Source organism: Asparagus officinalis, chromosome 8 (genome assembly GCF_001876935.1).
Source record: "Asparagus officinalis chromosome 8, Aspof.V1, whole genome shotgun sequence".
Taxonomy (NCBI): domain Eukaryota; kingdom Viridiplantae; phylum Streptophyta; class Magnoliopsida; order Asparagales; family Asparagaceae; genus Asparagus; species Asparagus officinalis.
In genome coordinates, this window is record NC_033801.1 from 23825647 (window position 1) to 23845804 (window position 20158).

General features: G+C 34.7%; 1 protein-coding gene across 2 annotated transcripts in view; it reads left to right on the plus strand.

Annotated features, from left to right (window-relative positions):
* LOC109822704 (probable serine/threonine protein kinase IRE4) overlaps positions 1-20158 on the plus strand; it is a 46963-nt gene that overhangs the window by 12752 nt on the left and 14053 nt on the right. For both annotated transcript variants that reach the window (XM_020388935.1, XM_020388934.1), the window contains exons 2-13: positions 7489-7586; positions 7672-7887; positions 8095-8583; positions 8669-9388; positions 10272-10444; positions 10573-10816; positions 11641-11733; positions 13443-13583; positions 13658-13750; positions 13976-14183; positions 14260-14345; positions 19644-19732. In XM_020388935.1, coding sequence (XP_020244524.1) covers positions 7693-7887; positions 8095-8583; positions 8669-9388; positions 10272-10444; positions 10573-10816; positions 11641-11733; positions 13443-13583; positions 13658-13750; positions 13976-14183; positions 14260-14345; positions 19644-19732 — 2531 coding nt within the window. In that variant the 5' untranslated portion in view covers positions 7489-7586; positions 7672-7692. The remainder of the gene's footprint in view (positions 1-7488; positions 7587-7671; positions 7888-8094; positions 8584-8668; positions 9389-10271; positions 10445-10572; positions 10817-11640; positions 11734-13442; positions 13584-13657; positions 13751-13975; positions 14184-14259; positions 14346-19643; positions 19733-20158) is intronic.

Consider the following 20158-nt stretch of genomic DNA (forward strand, 5'->3'; position numbering starts at 1 on the left):
AACGGTCACATAAGTGACCGTTGTGGCCGGGTCGGCCCGTCCCGGCCCGGTAACAACGGTCAGATTGGCCCTTTGATAGTTTTGCCCCCAAAAACGGTCAAAAAACGGCTATTTTGTGAGGTTATTTTGGTCATTTACCTAGGGGGTTGGTTCTATAAATAGAGGGGGGTTTTCATTTGTTTTCTTCACACCAAAAACTCATCTCTTCTCTCTTATACTCTTATACTCTCTCTTATACTCGTATACTCTCTTATTTATACTTTCTAATCTAATCCCCAAATGGCTTCCGGATCTGATTATGAAGAGCAAAACATATCTCTCGATCCTGAATTGAGTCCTCCTACTATGAGTCCTCCTACTATGAGTCCTCCTACCGAAGTTAATCCCGAATCCGGTGGCGACGAATCTGCACCAAGAGCTCCTAAACGGCCAAGATCCGATGTGTGGAATTTTTACGAGAAGATCGACGTCACCAAGGATGAACACGGTAGGATCCTCACCCAGAAGGCTAAGTGTGTTTTGTGCGGCAATATTTTTCAAGCTCATCATAAGAGCGGCACCAACCACCTCAAACGCTATTTTGATAAACACAACAAAGGCCAGCCTCCTCAAGGTGATATCCGACAATCCATGATTTCTCAATCCTCCTCTTCTGGTAGTCTCGGTAGTTGGAACTATGACGCTGCCAGAGCCAGGAAATGCGTAATCAGGTTAATCATTAAAAAAACCTTCCTTTTAAATTAGTAGAAGATGATGAATTTGAAGATATGTTTAGAGATGGTTTTTATCCTGCATTTAAAAAATTTTCTCGTCAAACCTGCCAACGTATCAGCAAGAACAAGAAAAAATAATTTCTTATTTTAAAAATTTAAACTGTAAATTTTCTTTAACTTCTGATATTTGGACATCTAGAGCACAAACTGGATATTTATGTATCACAGCACACTGGATTGATGAAAATTGGCAAATGTTTAAAAGAGTTGTTTCTTTTATTGCAATAGAAGAGTCACATACTGGTGCTAATGTTGCAAATTTAATAATTGAAGAACTTATGAAATTAGAAATTTCACAAAGAATATTTTCTCTTTCACTAGATAATGCAAGTAATAACAATGTAGCTGTTGATTTTATCAGATCATCTTTATCATTGCCATGTCATGGTGATCTTTTTCATATTAGGTGCATCTGTCATATTTTAAATTTAATTGTTCAAAGTGCATTTACTGAAATTAAACCCATGATAGAAAAGGTTAGAACAGTTGCTTACATGCATAGTGCTTCTGAACAAAGACTTAAAAGATGAAAACAATTTTGTAAAAGAAAAAATGTAAAGCCTAGACTAATTCCAAAAGATGTTGACCATAGGTGGAATTCCACATATGCAATGTTAAGTGTAGCAATAGAATATAAAGACATTATAACTGATTTTATAAACTATTATGCTTCTAGTTCTAGTTCTGGTAGCACTTATGGAATAACTGAAGATGAATGGACAGTTATATGTAATTTAAATGAAATGTTACAAGTTTTTTATGATGCTACCATGTTATTATCTGGCTGTTATTATCCAACCATTACTTTAGCTGCTTTACAAATTTTAAATATTCAAAATTTTTTTGATAAATATCGTTTGGATGCTACTTTTGGACCTATGGTTTTTGAAATGGAGAGCAAATTTAATAAGTATTTTAGGCCTATTCCTCATATTTTTGGTTTGGGGGTTCTTATTGATCCATGCTTGAAGGATATTGGCCTTCGAAGTTTGTTACAGTCATTGTATGGTGGACAGGTTATAGACTTAGATGATGGAACCACCCTGAATGCTACTACTCATCATTTACTTATTAGAAATTATTTTCAAACTTTATATGATGAGTATGCAGCTAGACATGGTGTAGCTGCACAACAGTCTGCAGCTTCGGTTTCTTCGAGCTCATCCCGAGCCCGAGGTAAAAGTGTAAGTTTTGATAGGTATGCAATGGTAGCCGAGCTAACTGGTGGATCTGGACTTGGATCGTCATCATCGGAGGTTTCTGAAATAGATGAATATTTTTCTGCTTCTTTAGTTAGATGTCAAGGAAACGATCATAGGACATGCTTGGATCCGTATACTGTACAAGCGGTGATGTGCTTACAAGATTGGTGGAGGTACGAGAAGCGAACGCAAGGCATCGATCGGATGGCTGGAATTGAAGATAAATTTGAAGAATTGGGACTAGCAGATAGATATAAAGAATAGATTGTAGTTTTTATATCTTAGCTTACAATTTGTAAAGAATTATTTTGAAAATAATTGCAAATGATAGTGATATAGGTGAGTAGGTGCCAACCTAGTTGGGATTTACTTATCTATTGTGATGCGATTAATTCCAAAATAAATTTGTACTTGTAATTTGTAACTGATTTATCAATTATTAATAAAGAATATGTTTTTATCATTTCTTATTTGTAATTTATGTCATTTTAAGTAATTAATAAAATTATTGTTTTTGTTATTTTTCTTGTCTTTTTTTTATAATTTATAAGTTAAATAACATTAAAAAATTTTGGAAAAAAATAAAAAAAAAAGGAAAATCACCCGGGCCAGCCCGGAACCCGGCTCGGTCGGGCCCGGGCCCGGGACCGGACCCGGCCCGGTGTACCCGGGTCCGGGTCCCGGTTTTGCCCGGCCCAGGCCCGGATTTTCGGGCCGGGCCGGATGGACAGGCCTAGCGACGGCTAGGGTTTTAAGAGAGAGAAGAGTAGGCGGCTAGGGTTTCGAGAGAGGAGAGGCATTGTTATCGAGGCACGCGCTCCGGGTGCGTAGCGCTACGGGCTGGCACATTGTTATCGAGGCGCGCGCCCCGGGCGCGGGGCGCTGCGGGCTGGGACAATTGCGCCCCGCACCAGAGGCGGGGCGCTGCACGCATACGAGGCACGCGCGCGCTTGACACTTGCATCATGTAATAGACTCTTTCTTCTATTTTTTTAAATAATTTACATATTATATATTTACATCATGTAATAGACTCTTTCTTACTAGTTGCTAATCCATTCTCCATCTTTTCATGTTTAACCTATAAAAAGAAAACAATAATTATAATTTAGGCTCTGTTTGGATACCATGATGTTTTACTTATTTCGATGGTATTTTGTCAAAAACAAAACACCATGCGTTTGGAAACGTGTTTTTTGAGCTAAAATATTCTCAAACAAAAAACACAATACTTATTTCAAAACACATTTTAGGTGTTTTGGTTTTGAGTTTGAGAATATGTTAATATAATATCTAACATAATATATTAAATGTAATTATATAGAGTTATTATCAACATGCTTGTTATATTATACTATACTATACTATATTATAGTCAATTTAATATATTAGTAATATTATTAAATAATATAAAAATATAATAAATAAAACATATTATATAATAATATAATAACATATTAAGTACCAATATTTAACATGTTAATAATGTTTTATATAATAAATAAATAATAATAAAATATAAATAAACTAATAAAAAATAATAAAAAAGGTATTGATAATAAATAATAATATAATAATATACTATACAATAGTATAATTGCTAAAATATTATTAACTTTTAATAAATAAATTGTAATAAATTAATAATTATAAAATATTATATAATAGTAATATTTATATCATAAATACTAATATATTATTAAAGTACTATTAATAAACTCTAACATATAAAAAACTATAATATATATATAATATTAAAATATGTATAATATATTAATTTATTAATAACATACTAGTAATAACATAATATTAACATTATTGATTATATTATATTATATGAATAATAGTATAATATTATATTATATTAATAATATTATAATATTATATTAATAACAAAATAACATTATTATAAAATATTAATATAATATACAACAATAACAAATTGATATACCAAAATAATTAGATATATAATTATTTGAAAATAATATATAATAATTATATTATACTAATAATTATAATAAAATATAACTTATTAAAGTACAATATAATATTATAATACATTATACAATATTATATTGCATTATATTTAATACTTATAATACTATAATAATGTAAACTAAATATTATAACATTTTATTTATAATATATTTTATTATAATTAATATATAATATAGTAATAATATGTTTAATACTAATGTTATAATGGGTCAAACTAGTGTTGACCAAAAATACTAAACATCATGTTTTGAAAATATTTTAAGAGAAAAACACAACATCATGGTGTTTTTTTTACAAAAACACAACAAGAAAAACACCATGGTATCCAAACGAAGCCTTAGTATACTTGTTTGCTAATTGTAACTTCCTTCTCTAATTAGCGTGTTAACTAGAAATTTATGAACATGTAAATATGTAATTGTTACCTCCAATCTCCATCTTTTCATGCTAACTAGCAAATAGCAATTAAGAATGCTAACTAGAAAATTATGAACAATCATATTTTTTTAATCACCTAATTGTTACTTAAAAATACATATATCATATTTTAAATAAAAATACATATTTCTTATTTGTTACTTGCTTGTTTTGTTTCATAGACTTTTGCTTATGTTTGGAGATTATCTTGCATTGTGATTTGTGGAAACTTATGACCTTCTTTATGTTATGCATGCTAATTAAGACTCTTTCGTGATTTAGTAGGTGAAATTATATTTCTTTATCTTTTTATGTGAATTTATAAGCATGTTGCTTATATGCTTCTTTGTTTTACGCTGAAAAATATTAGTTTGAGTTGCGTGTCTCAATTCAGTGAGGCGCGTGCATCGTTGTGCGCCTTGCGCATGGTGCGCGTAAGGGGTCTTTGTGCCCCGCATTGCGCCTTACGCCTCGATAACAATGAGGAGAGGCGGCGGCTAGGGTTTAGGAATTAGGGTTAGGGTTAGAATAAGTGGCGGCGAGAATTAGGGTTAGGGTTTAAGGTTTAGGAGGCTCTTATACCATGTTAAAGTTTGGAGAGAAAGAGATTATTGGAGAGTTGTCCCCTCACTTTATACTTTATTTATAGAGATGGATTAGTTACAAGTTAGTCTCACAAGCAATGTGGGACTAAACTAATACTCTCTTCTTCGAACAGTGGTCAAGGAGGACAAATGGAGGCGCAAGAGAGAAGACAAAGGAGATTTGACTTTGTTCCTAGAAGAAAGAGGAGGAAAAAGTATTCATGTGAAAACTAATACCCTAATAAAATGATTGGAAAATTTGGTCTTCAGATCTGATGTCAATTCAAGGTATTGAAAAAATAATCATTTTCTAAAGCTTTTGTCAGCCAAACAACACAAACAAAAAACATTATGGGAAATGGATTTCTTGGGTGGAGGTGAAACCCGTTTTTAGGGTTTGCACTCCCAACTAAACAGCTCCTTAGGTCCAAAAAGCCTAAGCGACACCTTGCTGCTTCGCTTATTATTTGCTTTACACAACCTTGGCGTGCATCCATACCAATCTCGTCGTCCATAGATCACGCACTGGTTCACCATCTCAATGCCTATAGTACTTCACATAACTGTCACAAATGTATATATCATCCTCATTCTATCTTTTCATCATTTTCTAAATTTCATAGTTTCTTATCATGTCAAAGACATGCCTGCCGCCCAATTGGTTAATGTTCGTCGCGATATACTGCCTGGTTGTTTAGGTTATCTTTTGTAACCGATGTCATCAAAGATGTCACTAGTTGTATTTGCTCATAAGGATATTGTATACTGTTTTGAGAGTCTTAGTTACATCATAGAAACATCATGGATCGGTGTAGAAACAACTAAACATGTTTTCAGACGGTTTAGATTGTTGGACTGACCCTTTTTCACTGTTGGTCCACTGATCGGTTGGATCGACCTTTCTTCACTACCAGTCCACCAGTCAGTTGGACCAACCAAACATTACTGGTGGTGTACTGCTCGGTCGGACTGTTTGCTCCACTTTGGTGATACACTGGTCTGTCTGACTAGTGGTGCACCACTAGAAGTGCATCGACTGGCTGCTGCTCTTGTCCCGTCGTCGCTCATCCTGCTGCATTCTCCTTCATATATTAAGTGTATATTAGTATTCCTTACTTGATTGTACGTGTTCTGGCATAAAAATAGATACAACATGAAACCATATACCACATATCAACAAGTATTGGACTTTGACACCATATATCACATTGTAAATAATAAATCTACTGAAAATACAAGTTTACTATATCAAAATAACTTCAAAATGCAAGAAAACGAAGATCAAACTTGAGATTTGATCTCAGATAATGGATTAACAAAAAGGATATTGATATTGTATACAATGAACAAGATTAGAACTTTACCTGATTGACGATTTTCTTCTTTGAGTCGATGTAGAATGCTCTCTGAAAGCCCCAGCTACTCTCCTATGAACACTAGCTCTAAAAAATCTGTAAGAAACGCTAATTCTACATATCTCACACTTTTAAATAGGTTGGGATTAGGGTTATAATCGGCCATACTGCAAGTAGGCCCAGTGGCCAAGTAAAATGGTCAAATTTTGAACTTCTCAGAAATTGGGAAGAAATATGCATTGGGTTCATGAAAACCACATGATCAACTTTCTCTTCTGGTCCATAGGCTAATTCCTATCTTTGATCGCTCGAATAATTCCTAGAAGTTCAGAAGAATCATAAGAAAATCCCATAAATTCGGTGAAGTAAGGTACTCAGTATTTCTCCCATATTTCTACATGTATATATACTATACTAATCTAGGTCCTAGGTCTCACAGATATAGGATAAAAAATCTTAGATTTGTTTAAAGATAAAAGTCAAATTCCATGGCAACTCGGCCCCACTTGAAGTTCAGAAAGAACTTTCACGTCAGCATTCCAGCTGGAATGGATCTGGGTGGGAAAGACAGATCCACTGCAGCTCAGCTTTTGAAAGGTCCGGTAAGATTGTGATCTAACATGTAGAATGGAAGATAGGTTCGAAGAATTATGGAATAGATGAGAACCAAAAGCTATCCTCATAAAGAATCATAGTACCAGAACATTACTTAACTATTTAGAAGCCTTACATAGAAAATACCTAGGCCTCATATTGAGAAAAGCAACAGCTCCCACTCCTTTGAACTCTTTAAAAGTTTAAAGCCACCTGCAACTCTTGTCCAGAAGTTTTTCTAACCATCTTGACTTTTGTCAATCAATACTGCTCTTTTGAACATATTCTGCTAGAAGTAGCTCATGAGCAAGTAATAATCCAATGTAATAAAGTACCTGCATCAACAAAGCACTAAGGCCATTAGTAATCATTATTAATTTAGTTTCATTAATCAAAACTTAAGGTTCATAATGTCTTTAAGAACTTATTTTCCCAGGACATTATAATTTATCTGCAGTGTAATTCACATTCTGGTACTATTATGTGCAGTAAGCTTAGTTTTAGAGGATATGCTCATGTTTTGCTTTTCCCTGACCCAGTGATGATATTGATTTTCCTCATTCAGGAGCTCGTAAAGGGAGGAAGATTGCTCGTTGGTTCACTTCATATCTCAATCCCAAGGATTCCCATAAAGCTTGTGATAGAGTTCCTCCAAATAATGAGGTAAGCTATGATTCTATCTGTCAGTTCAGTAATCTTTCATCATTTGTCTAATTATGTAGTCATCAACCACGAACGGATTTAATAGGTTAAGCGGATCAGTGTCAGGATGCTGGGTAAGAAAGATCCTGAGAGAGTTAAACATTCTTTGGACCAGAATGATCTGCTGAGACAGCAGTCACTGCCAGAAAGCAGCTTAGCTAGGAAGGCATCAATAACGCAAAAAAGTTATTCACATGAATTGGGGCCTATAGGCGGCATTCGTGCTTCTAATCTCCGACCCCGCAGTTACAGTGATCTGAAGGTATTTTACAATCGACTTTGTTTGTCATTACTAGGTTTAAAAAAGTCTCATAATTTAGTAGTTTATCCAACACTTGCGAAAGCCATTTAGCTTTCCACAACCCTTCCTCTTTTACTTGTTCAGTTAAATATGCTTTTCTTATGATCTTTTCCTTCATTCTTGGACCTGAATGTTGTACGATAAAAATTGACATGGGTGGCAATTCAGGATCTTCTGCGATCATTGGATTCCAGGTTTGATGCTGTGAAGGAAGCTGTGAATGCAGAACTTGCTGGATTTGCAGGGGATGTTAGAGATGCACTTGATAAGGGTTCATTATCAAAAGCACAGGAAACAGCTGAAGATCTTCTCAGTCTCTCCCTGGAATGCATTGAGATGACATCTTCCTATTTCCGGGAGAACTGTGAGAGTATTGTCCAGAACCTTGCTGAGAGGAGGCAGCATTGCCAGCCAGGACTGATTAAGCAACTTTTAACACGGATGCTTTTTATATTAACACGCTGTACCAGGCTGTTGCAGTTCGAGAAAGATAGTGGATCAATGAATGAGGACTCTCTTGTCAGATTTAAGCAGTGTCTTGAAAGCGTTCCAGATGTTGATATGAAATGGTGTCGCAAGACTGTAAAATCAGTCTATAGTGCTGATTCGACAGCACTGGAGAGTGTCCCCAGACATCCAGTGAAAGAAGGCAGCAAGGTATTTGATGCGTTCCTGAACCATGTTGATTTTCCTCAGTAGCTTACTGTTTATTACAACCTAACAACAATTTCCATTTTGTTAGACTGTTATCCATTCCACAGAGAGCATCTCATGTTCTGCTGATGGAAGTATTGATTCCCCCAGACTTAGGAGTGTTCTTCCTGACAGAGATGGCAATGCTAAGGTACACTCTGAAGAAATTGAAAATAAAGCTCCTATAGCGGTGCTGTGCGAATCTAGTTCAGACTTGCATCGTGAACAGGAAGAATCTTTTGATGTGATTGATTCCGTTCTCTGCAGAATATGCGAGGAAAGTGTCCCGACTTTTCATTTAGAATCCCATTCCTACATATGTGCTTATGCTGACAAGTGTGATTTGGAAGGTCTGAATGTGGATGAACGCCTAATGAATATTGCTGAGGTTCTAGAACAAATAGTTGAGTCCTATAATCAAAGTTTGCGTGTATCAAGTAGCAGTCCTGAAATTTCTAGAGTACAAAGTACTAATTCTGTACATGGGTCTGAAGGCCATTCACCTAAAATACAAGATTTGCATAACAAAGGTATGGAAGGGATGTTTGAAGATCTTCATGAGATGGATACGGCTTTCATCGATGATGCTCATACTGCAGCTTCGAATAGTTTGAGGAGCATTTTGGCTATGAAGCTTGGGTCCAGTAATCCGGCATCTTCTAATGGAAGCATGACCCCAGTCTCCTCTGCAACTACCCCAATGTCAGGCCACTTTGACTTGTATTGGTTAGAGCATAACAACCCTTCGGAACCCGAGGACATTAACCAGGTGACTTAGTTTTTTGATATTATATATGTTTTGTTGCGAATATAAAATATAGTTCACCATCATAAGAAAATGAAAGAATCTAAACTCCAAATGCATGTGGTTGATTCAGTAATATGGCCATGATATGCAAATGCGGAACAGTGTGCATCATCTTTTCAGACTTTGGGCATAATACTCTTGAATTTGCATGCTATTGACATCTGTTTTAAGCAGTGTCTAGAGCTGATTAAACTTTCTATGACAATTAAGACCTATAAATACTGAACCTAACTCGTAGTACAGATTTTGTAGTTACAGCCCTTTTCTGACGATTAGAATTTAATCTTTTGCTTCACGGTCCCATATCCTCCAGTTTAATTCATTATAGTTGTAAGAAATTAGCAAATAATAAATTTCAATGGAGATGCACATGATCCCACTGGTAACTAAGCAACTCAAGGTGCAATTGTGAGCATCATGGACCTGCTCCTTAGTCCTTACCTGTTCAAACCAAATAGATCTGTTTGGGAGCAGAATACATATTGGTGTCTGCAATTCTCATTGAGATGTTGTGTAGAATAGAATACATTAAATGGAAATGAATGTTGAAATTTACATATTTTTCTATGAAATATAAAAATTTCTACAGAGACTAAAGAATTCACCTTCGCCACTTCATTCTGGCATCAATAAGAAAACATGATTTGCATAATAAGAATGCAACCTTTTCCCTAGAGTTGAACCTTTGATGGCAAAATTTTGAGTAGAAGGTGCAAAGTAACATGAAGGAACCAGGTATCAGCTCCTTATTTGCTGATTTTCAACATGTTATTTAATGTGAAAGATGCTAGTCTTACCCATTTAGCTTTTTTAATGTTTAATTATAAGGAATTTCTTGCTGCAGATGAATGAGTTGGCTGATGTAGCTCATAGGGTTGCTTGTGCTGATCTTTCAAAAGATGGAGCCTCTGAGTACTTGGGAATTTGTTGGCGTGATTTACTTGACATTCTGCAACAAAGCGAAATCAAGGCTCTAGTGATCGACACTTTTGGAAGCCGCATAAAAAGTTTGCTGAAGTGAGCTTCTTGCCCTCTTTGCATGTACCTTGTGATGTGTTTATGTTTAGCAGGAGTTATCTAGTAAAATGTTTATGAAACCTTTCCAGTTGACCCTAACTTTTAAGACTTCCATGCTGAGAATTCAGGGAGAAATATGATCTTGCTGTTGAATATATGAGTAAAACATCTGACGATATGGTTCACCTAGATGGAATCAAAGGAATGGCTGATGAGAATTCGTCACCAAGTACAATATCACCTCCTAGTTCCTCGCATAAGGAGAGGACTAGTATTGATGATTTTGAAATCATCAAACCAATCAGCAGAGGATCCTATGGGAAAGTTTATCTTGGAAGGAAACGGACAACAGGAGATCTATTTGCAATAAAGGTACATATAGTGAAAGCTTAGTCCTTTTTTCTGGACTTAAACACTGCAATGCAGCTATATGCATTATGTTAATAGGACTTGTTTTTTTCACACAGCAGGATCACATTTTGAATTTCTACATAACAAGAACAGTTACCCTACTGCAGCTGTTGCTCACCGATTTTACAATTTAGGTTTTCCTGGTTGACCCTAACAAGTAAATATATACAGAACCATCTATCCTGTATATCTTAATCAAATTCATTCAGATGTTGTAGATTCTGTGGATTGGAACATCAAAAATTTGTTTGCGACTTATCATCAACTTGTAAATCAATTTGAATATCCAATAGACAGCATAATTGCATTTGAAATGTCTATGACGCTTGTCTTATCTTCCTTATATTTTTCAATAACGGATGATGAATTGTGCATTTCTCATCTAGCATACCTGTGTCATGTATTGTTCTGTACAAAGGTCTTCAACATAAACATAGATCTTGTTGTCATTTTAGAAATTCTTTTGTGTCTACTGCACTTGCAAGATGGAAACATCGAATTGTGAATCTCATTGGTACTTCTTACTTGAACGTTAGATACATAGAGTCCTAGAGTATAGACATGACATTGTTTTTTATTCTATGTATGAATCTAGACATTTTGTTATTTGGAGTTCTCTACTTATATGTATATTTTGTAAATTTATATTCGATATTGTTATTTTCTTCTTAAACTGGGGATTGGTTTTAATTTATTTTTTCCATATAGTTTAAAGTTGCTGTGTTCGTTGTCTTCTCTCACCTCTCAAAGATAATAGAAGAGTTTTAAATGATTGCAATATGCAGGTTTTGAAGAAATTGGGTATGATCCGGAAGAATGATATCGAGCGCATACTAGCTGAGCGTAACATTTTGATTACTGTTAGAAATCCATTTGTGGTAATTTTTCTAACTGATTGTTTTATTGAACTATAGAACTACATTTCTAGATCTCGTAATGAAGAATCGCAAAGTCTCTTTTCCTAGAGTTTTGCTTAGGTTATTTTTTGGTCTACATACATTGTTCACTACTCCTTTATGAGATATATGTGTGTATTTGTGTGTGACTGCATTTGCATGTTTTTGTATGTTATGTGTTGGTGTGTACGTCAATGTTTTAAATATCGGTTATTGGAAATATATCGGATGGCCAAAATTCATATCGGATCCTAGTTATCGGGATATATCTGGAATAAGTAGTAAAAATTGGAGTGTTACATCGGATGGTGAGCATATATAATATAATGTCTTAAAAAGTAATCTAAGCACATTTAATTAAACATAAACATGCTAATATGTAAATAACACATGTTTAGGATCACTTACCAATTATTTTTGTTCAGTGGAAGCGAAATAGAATAGGATAGTATTGTTTTTTGTTTAGTGTATGTGGGTCAAATATGGAAAAAAGAGGTTTTTTTGTCTCCAAACGTGAACCAGTTCACTTAGAATGTAAATTGTAGAAAATTGGGTTATTTTAGCCCACGAAAAACCGGTCGTTTTATCAGATTTACACCGATATATCGGGAAAAATCGGCTCAAAGCTATATGCGATATATTTTTGCAAAAATCGTATCAGCCATAGCCCATATCCTATATATCGGGTATAAATCAATAAAATCAGCCTATATTTAAAACATTGGTGTACGTTCAGTCTTGAAAGTGGAGCTAATATTTTTGGGTCTGTCAAATTTACCTATTTCAGTGTTTGAAAAATCTTTCTGATATTGGCTTCGAAACTTTTTGAAGGATCTTCAAAATTCGTAAGTGAATCTATTTATCCCTTGAAGCCTACGCATCATCACTTATAACATAATTAAAAGGTGCACTTCATGTTGCATGAAGTGCTTCTTTTTAGAAGCGCGCACTTTAGACAACATAGGAGCATATAAAAGAACTTTTGACTAAAATTAAACTGCCCCTAATTTTTCATTTTCTTTTCCTATCGAGGATTTTCCCTTTGATTAGGAAATTTAACTTTAGGTCATGTGTTTTCAATATGGCTGCGTCACTAGAAATAATATACATATCTTATGGATGTAGCTTAGTTTATTATGATTTGCATATGTATTTATGCCTCATGCTCTGAAGCATGCGCCTTGCTTCATAGAAGGTTCTAATGTATCGCCTGTGCTTCTGCTTTTTTAAACATTGACCTATATGCAAAATCATATTGGTAGACGGAAGTCTTATAGAAAGTGAAAAATATCAGCACCCAACTAATCTAGAATGCACTTAGCTAAATGTCAGTTTCATTCTGCATTATCCTCCCGTTTCTGTGCATCTACCTGTGTGTCTTTTCATCTTTTGATGAAAAGATCTACTAGTGCAACTATCCAACTTAACTATTCAACTAATCAGAATACATGTTGCCATCCTTTGATAGAAGTCTGCTGATAAGGAAAGTATACTACAAGCACATCATTTGTCATTTAAAATGCACTTGGCTAAATTTTAACCAGATTCTTAATTATATTCCTTGCTTGTGCTTCCACCTGTGTGTTTCAATCTTGCGATTCAAAACATTGTTTTGAGTTTAAAAACGGTATTTTGTTAAGACGTGTAATTACTATTTTCTCAGGATTCTTGTTGTTGGTTTTATAATGCAGGTTCGGTTTTTTTATTCATTTACCTGCAGAGACAATCTTTATTTGGTCATGGAATATCTGAATGGCGGTGATCTATATTCCCTGCTTAGGAAAATTGGTTGCTTGGAGGAAGCCGTTGCTCGTGTTTATATTGCTGAACTGGTGTGTTCAAAACTTGATTCATGTTGGTGGCTGTTACCAAACATATTTTTCCTTATGGTTATTTTATTATACAGGTTCTTGCTCTAGAATATCTTCACTCACTGGGAATCACACATCGTGATCTGAAGCCAGATAACATACTGATTGCTCATGATGGGCATATTAAGGTCCGACATTTTCATGGTTCAATTGTGTGTAATCATATGTTTTTGATGCATTATTCTTTGAGATGCTCCTTTTGAGAGCATCATAGAAATTCTTAACAGTTACCATGTCTATGGTAGTTTTTTGTCATAACTTCTATGGAGAAAAATCTTGTAACTTGCTATCTATAAATTATTAGTTTATCTTTTTGTAAATGGAAAATACTTGACAATACCATTTATTGACAGCTTACAGATTTTGGGCTATCGAAGATTGGCCTTATTGATAGCGCCATTAACCTGTCTGGATCTGGAACGGCCGGTTCTATCCTCGTGAAGGTCCAAAATCAGCATGGCTTATCTGACCAAAGTAACCAGAGAGGAAAGCAGAGTCAAAGTTCAGCTGTTGGGACACCTGATTATTTGGCACCTGAGATTCTACTTGGAACTGCACATGGTTTTTGCACATTCTGTCTCTAGCATTCTCAGAATTTCCTGAGCAATTAAATTTTACCTTTTTGAAATTCATGCAGGTTATGCTGCAGACTGGTGGTCAGTCGGAATTATGTTATTTGAGCTGATAACAGGGGTCCCGCCTTTTAATGCTAGGCTTCCTGAGGTACCATATGAAAACCTGAATTTTTGTTGCTATATTTAAAACTTGGAGTACCAAACAAGTTTCAGTGGAGTGGAAGGGACCTTAAGAGTAACAAACAAGTTTTCTTGAGAATGTATATATAATCAGCTAGCAACTGGTTATATTCTATCAGCAGAATACATTTAGCTAGCTTGAATTTAACTTAGCCACCAAGACCTGATTACATAAACAAGGCAAGATCCAGGGACTTGTTTAGCCTTAAAAAAAATGTAGTTCTCTTTCTCATTCATGTTTCTTTCTCCTTTCTTTGGATTTTGTAACTTTTGTTTACCTCAAGTTCTCTTTTTCCATTTTTTTCGTTCGCTTGTTTTCCAATATTAATCTTCTTTGGTTTCCTTTAAACTTGAAATGCCAAACACAGAGGATGAAATGGATTCATGAATATTACATTGTCAAGCCTGGGTCTAAGGATAGATCAAAATGAGCACGTATTTGAAGAAGTATGGATATCTGCTAAACAGTTAAGAGGGGAGATGGCTTTCAGCGGATCTTTTTGAGTGGTAAAAAGTTATTCAGGTCGCTGCCCGTAATTAAATGCGATAAAGGCTTTACTGTCGGTGTTACTTGAGTATATTGTTAATCCAAGATGAATTATAGTCGAGAGCCAGACCTCAGAAAACAGTGAAATAATTATTTGATCTTATCATTATAGTATTGTGTTGCGCGCGCTCCCACTCACTTTGATCTGAGTTGAAGTTTTCATTTGTTGGATAGCTGCAAAGCTCAGAACTACCTGGTGGATGAGATGTAATGAACATGATTAACTATAAGGAGATGTAATGAACGTGATTTAATGTAAGGATCCTCTGCATCTGACACCTTTCAGCCAGTGATCTACACTGAAAACCTTTGTATTCAATTTTTCTTCACAACACATAAAAGAGCATCTCTTTTTCTCTGCTCAATGTGATCAGTGATTTAGCCAGGAGCCTAAACTGTCTAGAAAGCCTAACCGTGCCCACCAGCCAATTGTAGTTTCCAGCCAAGAAGACCAGGAAAAGTAGAAGGATAAAGATATCTCAGGATCTAGATCAGTTCCTTATGGTAAAAGGTGGTAACCAGACTCCATTTGGGTCCTGTGGGTCCAAGGAAGATACCTCAACAGGTCAAAGTATATGGGTTGAGACAGATTTAACTATGTTTAATTAACCATATCAAAAGTTCTGGAACGAATCCTTTTTGTTTGTATTTACCCATTGTATCACATATTTGCTTTACCATTACTTTTAAACCTGTCGTCATCCACCTTTAGTGTGTTCTGTACTGCCACGTCCATCTTCTCTACTTATCCTCTAATATGCCAAAGAAAAAAGAAGAGAGACAACAGAGAGGAAGTAAAAAAAGTAAGAGAGGCTGAGAAAAATGATGCCTTAAACTTTATATGTCAACATGGCAACCTTAGAGTGTGTAAATAGGTCTGATGCAAATGATGTTAATAGCCCGTTGAGTGCATGCAACATAATGCTACACGTGTTCACAAATAAAGCAAGCAATTTAAGAGGAAAGAGGTAGAGAGGAAAATAATAGTTGGTTGCTTCAGCACTACATCCACTAACTGAGTACCTCTATGTTAGGTTTTTGAGCATGTTTTTCTTGGTTTGCTTCCAGGGTCGATGGTAGACTTGTACCATGGCCAATCCACTCCACATAATTATTTGGATTTCTGCAACAATCATTTCTCTAAGTTTCGTATATCACATCTACCGAGTTACTCTCCCAGATTCTCTGGATTGTGTACAATGCCACTAGGAATGATTTATAATAGGAAAGAGAAGCATGATGGAGCATAAAAAATGAATTCTTCTATTGCAATAGATTGCAAATGAGGCAGTAATAGACTAATAGTAGATAATAATGAGAGCACTTTGCTGGGCACACTAGGCAAAAATGTAGACTGTACAATTGCTTGAAGACTTGATCTAGAGGAGATTGGGAACCTAGAACGATAGAACTGATGAACGCTTTCTCGGATCAAAATGAACTAGAGAGAATACTTAGCACAAGATTTCATTCTTTCATTTCAATCCTGAGCACTTTATGTATATTTATGCAATACAAAGGTAGGATGTACTCTTGTAAAATTGTGGCAGACTAGTTAGATTAGAAGATGGAAGGATTATTAATAAAGTGTAAATTAGTGAGGAAGAATTAGAGAAATAAAAAAAGTCAACGGGGCTTGACCTGGCTAGTTAGTAGGCTACTTGAATCCGTACAGATGTTTGGGTTTGTGCCAATTGAGAATTTGAATCTAGAGTTCCTGTTGGCCAACTTGCTTCCTTAATCCAGTGATCGAACTTGATTGTTGGGGTGCACGGCCTATGTGCTGCCAAACTAATTGAATTATGGATTCCAAGTAAATTTGAATTTTGTTGTACGTTTCTATCATTCCATTTGAATTTTAATTCAATTGATATGAATTTGGAACAATGTCAATTGACATGTTAGGGCTACTCTATCTGTTGATCCATCTGTCAACTGTACTCAGTCCAATAATGCATCTCGAAAATATAGAGGGGTTCGTAAGTAATTTTAAATATACAAAAATAGCTATGAACTAAGAACGTGCATTCTTCAAATAAGCATAGTAAATAATCAAATATATGAGCTTAAATAGGATCGACGTGAATATAGGCTCATACCTATAAAGATGAGATAGATTTGGATATTTAGAATTTATATTCCCATACAAAAAAGGAAGTGAGGGTAGATAGGTATGAAGGAATGGGAGGAAATTCCTCCTCCCATAGTTTTATTTGCAAATAATTTCTTTCAGTGTTTAGGCAAATTGGTCATTTTGAAAGAATGAACATTTTTTCATTTCCTCCCTTATTAAATATGAAACTGAGATGGATTTGGATATTTAAAATCTCTACTCCTATATCAGAAAGGAAGTGAGGGTTGGTTGGTGTGGAGGAATGGGAGGAAGTTCCTCCTATAGTTTCATTTGTAGAGAATTTCTTTGAGCGTTTAGGGCAATTTGGTCATTTTGAAAGAATTGGACATTTTTTCATTCTCCCCTTATTAAATGCTCCTTTTCATTATCAAATAATAATAATAATAATAATACATCCTCCTATGACTATGTTGCAAACAATTGAAATTTACAAACAAATTATAAATAATGTCGTTAATATTAGAGATGTAAACATTTTGATGAATTTAAATTACTAAAATACTTCTATTTATTTTAAAATTTGGATTATGAAAATTAAATAATTATTATTGATGATTTCGATTGCAGAAGAGTAATAGAAAATTGACAGAATGAAATATTTTACACTCAAATCAATGATAATTAGAATGATATACAGAAGAGGAAAAAAATACAAAATTCAACTCACTACTTAAATAAGTAAAATAAATAACACGTTAATATGTACATGAATAAATACGCCTAAATTATATGGAAATAATATTGTGTCAAAGTCAATATTTATCCATCGCTTCGAAAAATGATATAGAGGGTGTTTGGAAGGCTTATTTTTGAAGCTTATAAGCTAATCTGGTTTTTGGTGTCTGAAGGCTTTTATGATAAAAAATTTATAAAGTGTTTGGGTAAAAATTGTCATTTGTTTGGTCAAACTTAGCTTATTTAGATGAACTTATAAGATAGTTTTTCAAAAGTTTGGGAACCCCCAACTTTTTTAAATGGCCTTAAAAGCTAGCTTATATAAAATGTTACCAAACACCAACATATGAAAAATCAAATTTATAAGCTACTTTGACAAAAAAAAAGCTCCCACAAACACCCTCATATTCTCTTTTTAGATATTTCTATTTCTCCTAATATTATTTATTTTTTGATAAAATATTTTTTATTAACTTTCTCGAAACTACATCCGTTGTTATTTTTTGACATGTGCATTATGCACGTACGGTTTAGCTAGTATGTATCAAATAAATTCTTGTATTCATTAACTAGAAAAAGATAATCAATATAACAAAGATGAATATGAGTTCAATATATGATCCACAAAGAGTATGGCTTATATAGTTGAAGCAGTGATGGATGTGGATACCATATAGGGCGTGATCAACTACTTTGTTTACTCAACAAGTGGTCGTGCTAATAAACTAATGTGCTGTCATATTTGATCAATATCTAATATAGGTATTTGCTTAAATGAATAAAATAGAGGTTAACTGGAATTTGGAGTTAGACAATATGTACCAAGATAGACTTTTAACTTACTATTTTACCTTCAAATAATTTTATCCCGTGTAAAAACTTGTGATTTGCTCTCAGGCCAAGCTCTTAAGTATGCTTCAAATGATATGGAATTTGATATTGTAAAATCCATTTGACTCCATTTTATCGTTATGTGGTTAGTTTGATGTAATGTGGCCTATTAAGCATAAGAACAACTCCATGTAATGTTAGTATCTTAATGGTTTGTTAATCATCAAACTATTGGCTGTTGTTTGACTCTAGCACCTTTGAGGTCAACGGCCTATGGGATAAAAGGTCCCCTTATTATGTATATTTCATTTTTAAGGATATGTCACAGAGCTTATCCTTTAAAAAAATTATTGCTTTATTTATTCTTGATTCTTGTGTTGTGCATTCTTTAAGTCTCCCTAGGTATATCTATTTTTTGTAATTAGATTTAAGGTCTGTATTAAATTAGCAATCAATATTCAAGAAAAAAATAATAGAAAGAAACTCAGACATTAATCTTAAATATGAATATGGTTTTACAATAATAGTGGTTTCTTGAACAAGCTCCCTGCGAAATAGTTGCCAATGTCTTCCTCACTATCAGTTGTATTTCATGTCAGTTTAAGAGCTGTTTGGTTCACTACAACTGTATGCAACTACAGTCTAAGGGGTTGTTAGGTTCATTATGATTACTAAATGGAGTTACACCCACAGTTGGAAAAAGCCTATTACCACAATGACTGACTTAGTTAGATGTAAGTTGTAATCGTAACCAACTCCATAAAGAAGTCAAAAAACCTTGATACCTAAAACAAACTTTTGTGACTGCCACTGTGATTACAAATTATAAAATTTTAAAATTGAACCAAGCAATTGCAACTATATCTGCATGTCACAGAAAGTTGTGGTCATTACTGTGCACTTGCAATGCAATTAGAGTTGCAATGAACCAAATAACACTTTGGTCTTTTTTTCCTTATTTCTTTAGGGAATTCATGTTATTATACTGGGACTTTTGGATATGGTTGCATAATGTGCATGATCAATGCAGGGATGGAATATTATTCTGTGACTAAATTTTTTCTATTTCATGTGGGCAGATGATCTTTGACAACATTTTGAACAGGAAGATTCCTTGGCCACGTGTTCCTGATGATATGTCATATGAGGCCAAAGACTTGATTGACAGGTTAGTCAGCAATTTTCTCTGTCTGAACTGGTTTACACTTTCTGGTAATTTTTCTGATCGTTCCGTCTTACTTTTTTTCTTGGACAAATTTTTAAAATCAACCGTTTTGTAACATTAATAGGCAAAATTGACCATTTTAAAAAAAATCAGCAAAATCGACCTGCACAGTACTACTAGTCCCGTGCAATCCCTATCTCTCTCCTCACCACCTGTCGATCTCTATCTCTCCTCACTCACATGTCTGTCATTTTGACCACTACTCACGTTGTCTCTCCCTCCTCCCGCAAGTCGTCCCCTCTCCTTCCTCGTCCTCATCTGCTCCCACTGCCATCATCAAGGCGCCGGCCTCACCGCAGCCACCCACCTCTACTCCTCCTCCGTCCCCTTCCTCCTCCTCGACTCTTCCAACTCTATTGGCGGACGCGT